The sequence below is a fragment of the Uloborus diversus genome, unplaced genomic scaffold, assembly GCF_026930045.1.
Source record: "Uloborus diversus isolate 005 unplaced genomic scaffold, Udiv.v.3.1 scaffold_130, whole genome shotgun sequence".
Taxonomy (NCBI): Eukaryota; Metazoa; Arthropoda; class Arachnida; order Araneae; family Uloboridae; genus Uloborus; species Uloborus diversus.
This window is the reverse complement of record NW_026557988.1, coordinates 106,589-113,985: the sequence shown is the minus strand read 5'-3', so window position 1 is coordinate 113,985 and position 7,397 is coordinate 106,589. Positions and strand designations below refer to the sequence as shown.

General features: G+C 39.0%; 1 protein-coding gene across 1 annotated transcript; it reads left to right on the top strand.

Moving 5' to 3' along the window:
- Positions 1–426: 426 nt before the first annotated feature.
- Positions 427–1,716, top strand: LOC129232682 (uncharacterized; the record flags this gene model as incomplete). The annotated part of the gene is made up of 2 exons (XM_054866812.1): positions 427–637; positions 1,517–1,716. Coding segments are annotated over exons 1-2 (411 nt in total), but the record flags the coding sequence as incomplete, so codon positions are not given.
- Positions 1,717–7,397: the final 5,681 nt, after the last annotated feature.

The window sequence follows — 7,397 nt, the reverse complement described above, 5'->3', positions numbered from 1 at the left end:
CCAAGTATAAGAAAGGGACCTTGGTTAAAGGAGCTGAAAATAAAAGGCATTCATCTAACAGACGTTCAAAGAAACTTTGGACCGATTGAAGTTCTTTTAGGTGCAGACGCTGCCGGAAAACTTTTCACAGGGAAACGTGAAGAATTAGCTTCCGGTTTAGTTGCTCTACATACTAAACTGGGATGGACTTTGCTAGGGAAAGTTCCACAAAATAATTGTAAAAGAAATTTTACTATGAGTGCTACAACTATGCTGTCCCAAAATGAAATGTCAGTATCCAAGTTGTGGGATTTAGAAATTATCGGAATAAGAGATCCAATTCAACAAAATTCTAAAGAAGATGCATATAAGGCAGTTATGAATTATTTCCAAAAAACTGTGAAACAAAACGAAGACGGCAGATACGAAGTAAATTTACCGTGGAAGATGGATAATGCCATTCTACACGATAATTATAATCTATCGTTGAAAAGACTTGAATCTACTTGTAGAAATTTAGACAAAAGAGGACTTCGAGATAAATATGATGAAGTTTTTGACGAATGGATTCAAGAAGGGATAATCGAAGAACTATCAAATTCTGAGATAGACATGCCAGCGCATTACCTACCTCATCGCCCGGTTATTAAAGAAAAAGGTACGACCAAGATTAGACCAGTGTTTGATGCGTCTTCAAAAGGTCCCAACCATCCCTCATTAAATGACTGTTTAGAAACAGGAATAAATTTAATCGAAACTATTCCTTCGATTTTAGCAAGGTTTAGAGTAGGAAAAATAGGGGTTGTTGCTGACATTAATAGGGCCTTTTTGCAGATATCAGTGAATAAAGAAGACAGAGACTTTTTACGCTTTTTATGGTATAATAAGAACAATGAATTAACCATTTTTCGTCATACGAGAGTAGTTTTCGGCGTTACCAGTAGCGCTTTTCTCTTGTCAGCGGTTCTAGACCACCATTTATACAGAACATCATTAAGTGAGAAGGAAACAAGAGTGATTTCAGAAAAATTAAGAAATAGTTTTTATGTAGATAACTGTGTAACAAGTGTGCATGATAAATTTGAGGCTCATACTTTCATAGAAGAGAGTACAAGAATAATGAAAGAAGGAAGATTTGAGCTGAGGGGGTGGGAAACTATCGCTCTTGATCCATTTTCTTTACAAGAAGCTAAATCGTACGTTCTGGGACTCGTCTGGGATAAAAATTGCGATTCTTTAGAGATTGATCCTACATGTCTTGAATTTGAAGAAAAAGCACTTACAAAAAGGAATCTCCTTTCTCTTGTGGGAAAATTTTTTGATCCCATTGGTTTTCTAGCTCCAGTTTTGATTCAACCTAAGCTTCTGCTTCAAGAAATGTGGAAAACGAAGTTATCATGGGATATTGAAGCAAGTGAAGATAAAAAGAAAAGATTCTTGAAATGGAAAAAAGACATACCTCTTTTGCAAAATATTAAAATCCCAAGATGGTTAGGCATTACACCAGATATAAATATTAGCTTCCACACATTTGTAGATGCAAGTCAAGTTGCTTATGCCGCTTGTGTCTTCATTAGATGTGAATATTCAGGAAGAGGAGTCAGTGTTCAGCTTCTGCAAGCAAAGGCTAGAATAACTCCCTTGAAGCCTATCACTATTCCTCGACTTGAGCTCATGGCCGCAACCATAGGAGCAAGACTTTATGTATCTTTAAAGGAATCTCTGAACTTAGAGCAGGTGAGATCATTCTTCTGGACTGATTCATCTACCGTTTTAGCTTGGATAAAGAGACCAGATCAATGGTCGGTTTTTGTGAGAAACAGAGTCAATGAGATTAGGAAACTAACAGAGGCAGACAATTGGTTCCACATAATTGGCCGTGAAAATATTGCGGACTTACTGTCAAGAGGATGTGAAGTGAAACAGTTACTGAAATCATCCTGGTGGTTAGGCCCTTCATGGTTAAAACAAACTGAAGATGACTGGCCTAAATCTTCTGTTAATATGAATGAAGAAGAAATTGAAAAGGAGAAACTCAGAGTGGCAGTCTCTGCAAATAACAGCGAAGTATTTTCCATAGCAGTTTATTTTTCTGAAAGACACTCAAAATTTTCGAAGATAGTAAGAATTCTAGCATGGATACTACGCTTTTGTCCAAAAGCTAAGAACTCTCAAAAGCTGGAAAAAATTACCGGGGACGAAATTACTAATTCTGAGAAGACTCTTTTTCGCTGCATTCAAAGGGAATGCTTTATCAATGAGAATGCCAAGAAAACACTTCAAGGTTTACAAGTCTATGAAGATAATGACGGAATTTTGAGAATGAAGTCCCGAATATTTAATGAAACTGAGACAGAACAATTTTCATTTCCCATTATTCTACCTTCAAAGCATCCATTGGTTAAAAGAATTATTGAAGAACAACATATCTTGAACAAACATGCAGGACCACTGATATTATTAACAATTCTGAGAGAAAGATTTTGGATTGTAAAAGGACGAAAGACTGTTCATTCGGTTGTAAGAGATTGTGTTATTTGCAAGAGGCAAAGAATTAAACATCTGGAGGCTCCTCTGCCACCTCTTCCTTCCCATAGAACAGAATTGTCTGCTACATTTCAAGTTACAGGGGTGGATCTGGCAGGTCCCCTTTTTACGAAGTCAGGAAGCAAAATTTGGATTGTGATATTTACTTGTGCGGTTTACAGATGTGTTTATTTGGAGTTGGTGGAATCAATTAGTACTACAGCGTTCATCTACGCTATGAGAAGATTTATTGCAAGACGTGGAAGAATTTCTGTAGTTTATTCCGATAATAGGACGAACTTTGTTGGATTAGATAAATCTCTAAAGAAATTAGACTGGGACAAGATACAGAAAGAATTTGAAGTTTCTCAAAGCAAATGGAAGTTTAACCCTCCATCAGCCCCATGGTGGAGAGGGTTTTGGGAAAGTCTAATAAAAATTCTCAAGAACCTTCTCCGAAAGAATTTAGGACGTTCTTCCTTAAATTATGAAGAACTTCTAACATTAGTTTGCGAATGCGAAGCAGTAATGAACAATAGACCTATAACATATGTCTCAGAGGACCCAGAACTTAAAACATTAACCCCAGCAATGTTTCTACGCGATCTACCTATGACAGATACACCTGACTTGGACAGCATAGAAAGAACATCCCTAAATAAAAGATTAAATTATTTACAAACTGTTCGCGATCATCTTAGAAAAAGATTTAGAGTTGAGTATCTTGGTTTTCTTCGCTCGAAATCCACGAAGATTCATGATTTGATAGCAGTGGGAGACATTGTCCTGATCGGTAGCGAAGATAAGAAGCGTCTGGACTGGCCCCTGGGAAAAGTAGTTCAGCTTTTCCCAGGAAAAGATAATGTCGTACGATTAGTACAACTGAAGACTGCAAAGGGCTTTGTGATGAGGCCAATACAGAGACTGTATCCTCTTGAACTTAGAGAGAATGACAGGTCAGACCTTCCTGTGTTCATCCAACAAGAGCCAAAAAATATTCCAATCTCTGCTGAAGCTGTGAAGGACGGTGACTCTGGTGATGCACCCGTCACTGCACCGTCATTGAGCTGTGGAAACACAAGGGGTGACTACACTTGGTGAACTGTCTCTCCTACAGAACTTTTCAGTTTGACATTTGACTTTTCTTGTTTTCTTGTTTCTTATGTTTAAGTACTTTGAATTATTTTATGATGTTTTTGTTTTATTTTGGAGATTTATTAGTTAATGACAAAATTATATTATTGATGAGATTTTGAGTTTGTTCAGAACTCAAGGTGGGGAGGATGATAGAGATAAGCCTTGAAAATCCAGTAGTGATCATCCTTTCCGCCTCGAGGAAACAAGAAATTATCTTTTGACGTGTGGCAACAGCATAAAAATAGAATAAGATTTATCTATTAAGATGAAGGCGACATACGATTAATTTGGCCATTTTTATTGAAAGAAGTTTAATTAGATAGATGTAAATAGTCTAAAATAAATGTTTTTGAATTCAAGCTTTTTCTTTGAAGAACGTCATGAACTTTTTTATTACTGCATAGACAATTTGGCTCACAAAGTAGAAAAATGTGTTACGAGACGGTAACACAATCAGTCAAGCACTCAGTCATTCAGTCTCAGTCAGTCAGTCCAGTCAGTCAGTCACTCAGTCAGTCAGTTAGTCCTTCAGCCAGTCAGTCAAGCAGTCAGTCATTTAGTCTCAGTCAGTCAGTCATTCAGTCATTCAGTCAGTCAGGCAGTCAGTCAGTCAGTCAGTCGGTCAGTCCTGTGCAGTCAGTTAGTCACTAAAGCAGTCAGTCAGTCTCAGTCAGTCAGTCAGTCAGTCAGTCCAGTCCAGTCTCAGTCAGTCAGTCAGTCAGTCTCGGTCAGTCAGTCAGTCAGTCATTCAGTCAGTCAGTCAGTCAGGCAGTCAGTCAGTCGGTCAGACTTATTCAGTCAGTCTGTCAGTCAGTCAGTCAGTCAGCCTTATTCAGTCAGTCTGTCAGTCAGTCAGTCGGTCAGTCCTGTCCAGTCAGTTAGTCAGTCAAGCAGTCAGTCAGGTAGTCAAGCAGTCAGTCAGTCAGTGTCAGTCAGTCATTTAGTCATTCAGTCAGTCAGTGAAATAGCCAGTCAGAGAGTCAAGCAGTCAGTCAGTCAGTCTCAGTCAGTCAGTTAGTCAGTCAGTCAGTCAGTCAGTCAGTCAGTCCAGTCTCAGTCAGTCAGGCAGTTAGTCAGTCAGTCTCGGTCAGTCAGTGAGTCAGTCAGTCAGTATCAGTCAGTCAGTGAGTCAGTCTGTCAGTCAGGCAGTATCAGTCAGGCAGTAAGACTCCGCTCGACAGAACTCCGATAGCCTAATGGCTAGACCGCTGGTCTTCCAAGCGAGTGGCCTGGGTTCGAGTCCCAGCCGGAGCGAATATCTTCAATGTAAATATTTCTTTTCTAATTTGAAAATTCTTTTTTTTTTTCAATTTCTTTCCTTTGCAATTATTGATTATTTATGTAGGGAAGAAAATTCTGAGTCAGTTTAATTTTTCGACACGAAGATTTCAAAGTGTTTAAATAAACAATTACCAAGGTGCATTTTTTGTTTTTATTATATTCAAAACTCCCACCGACAGAGCTCCCATAGACTAATGGCTAGAGTGTTAGGCTTCCAAGCGAGTGGCCCTGGGTTCGAGTCCCAGCCTGAACGAAAATCTTCAATGTATACTTTGAGTTTCTAATTTGAAATTTCCTCTTCTTTTTTTTTTAATTTTTCTCTTTTGCGAATATTGATTATTTATGTAGGGAGAAAAATTCTGAGTCAGTTTAATTATTCGACCTGTAAATTTCAAAGTGTTTGAATCAATAATTACCAAGGTGCATTTTTTGTTTTTATTATATTTAAGACTTCCATCGACAGAGCTCCGATAGCCTAATGGCTAGACCGTTGGGTTCCTAGCGCGTGGTACTGGGTTCGAGTCCCGGCCGGAAAGGAAATCTTAAATGCAAATATTTTTTTATAATTCTTTTTTTTTTTATTTTTCCCTTTTGCGAAGTCAGTCAGTCAGTCTGACAGTCAATCAGTCAAGCACTCAGTCATTCAGTCTCAGTCAGTCACTCCAGTCAGTCAGTTAGTCCTTCAGCCAGTCAGTCAAGCAGTCAGTCATTTAGTCTCAGTCAGTCAGTCATTCAGTCATTCAGTCAGTCAGGCAGTCAGTCAGTCAGTCAGTCGGTCAGTCCTGTGCAGTCAGTTAGTCACTAAAGCAGTCAGTCAGTCTCAGTCAGTCAGTCAGTCAGTCAGTCCAGTCCAGTCTCAGTCAGTCAGTCTCGGTCAGTCAGTCAGTCAGTCATTCAGTCAGTCAGTCAGTCAGGCAGTCAGTCAGTCGGTCAGCCTTATTCAGTCAGTCTGTCAGTCAGTCAGTCAGTCAGCCTTATTCAGTCAGTCTGTCAGTCAGTCAGTCGGTCAGTCCTGTCCAGTCAGTTAGTCAGTCAAGCAGTCAGTCAGGTAGTCAAGCAGTCAGTCAGTCAGTGTCAGTCAGTCATTTAGTCATTCAGTCAGTCAGTGAAATAGCCAGTCAGAGAGTCAAGCAGTCAGTCAGTCAGTCTCAGTCAGTCAGTTAGTCAGTCAGTCAGTCAGTCAGTCAGTCAGTCCAGTCTCAGTCAGTCAGGCAGTTAGTCAGTCAGTCTCGGTCAGTCAGTGAGTCAGTCAGTCAGTATCAGTCAGTCAGTGAGTCAGTCTGTCAGTCAGGCAGTATCAGTCAGGCAGTAAGACTCCGCTCGACAGAACTCCGATAGCCTAATGGCTAGACCGCTGGTCTTCCAAGCGAGTGGCCTGGGTTCGAGTCCCAGCTGGAGCGAATATCTTCAATGTATATATTTCTTTTCTAATTTGAAAATTCTTTTTTTTTTCAATTTCTTTCCTTTGCAATTATTGATTATTTATGTAGGGAAGAAAATTCTGAGTCAGTTTAATTTTTCGACACGAAGATTTCAAAGTGTTTAAATAAACAATTACCAAGGTGCATTTTTTGTTTTTATTATATTTCAAACTCCCACCGACAGAGCTCCCATACACTAATGGCTAGAGTGTTAGGCTTCCAAGCGAGTGGCCCTGGGTTCGAGTCCCAGCCTGAACGAAAATCTTCCATGTATACTTTTAGTTTCTAATTTGAAATTTCTTCTTCTTTTTTTTTAATTTTTCTCTTTTGCGAATATTGATTATTTATGTAGGGAGAAAAATTCTGAGTCAGTTTAATTATTCGACCTGTAAATTTCAAAGTGTTTGAATCAATAATTACCAAGGTGCATTTTTTGTTTTTATTATATTTAAGACTTGCATCGACAGAGCTCCGATAGCCTAATGGCTAGACCGTTGGGTTCCAAGCGCGTGGTACTGGGTTCGAGTCCCGGCCGGAACGAAAATCTTCCATGTATATATTTCTCTTCTAATTTGAAGATTTTTTTTTTTTCAATTTCTTTCTTTTGCAAATATGGATAATTTATGTACGGAAGAAAATTCTGAGTCAGTTTAATCATTCGACCTTTAGATTTCAAAGATTTTAGATCAATAATTACTGAGGTGCATTTTTTGTTTTTATTATAATTAAGACACCGATCAACAGAGATCCGATAGTATATTGGCGAGAGCGTTGGGCTTCCATGAGTGTCGCCCTGGGTTCAAATCCCAGCCGGAAAGGAAATCTTAAATGCAAATATTTTTTTCTAATTTTATAGTTCTTTTTTTTTTATTTTTCCCTTTTGCGAAGTCAGTCAGTCAGTCTGACAGTCAATCAGTCAAGCACTCAGTCATTCAGTCTCAGTCAGTCAGTCCAGTCAGTCAGTCACTCAGTCAGTCAGTTAGTCCTTCAGCCAGTCAGTCAAGCAGTCAGTCATTTAGTCTCAGTCAGTCAGTCATTCAGTCAGTCAGTCAG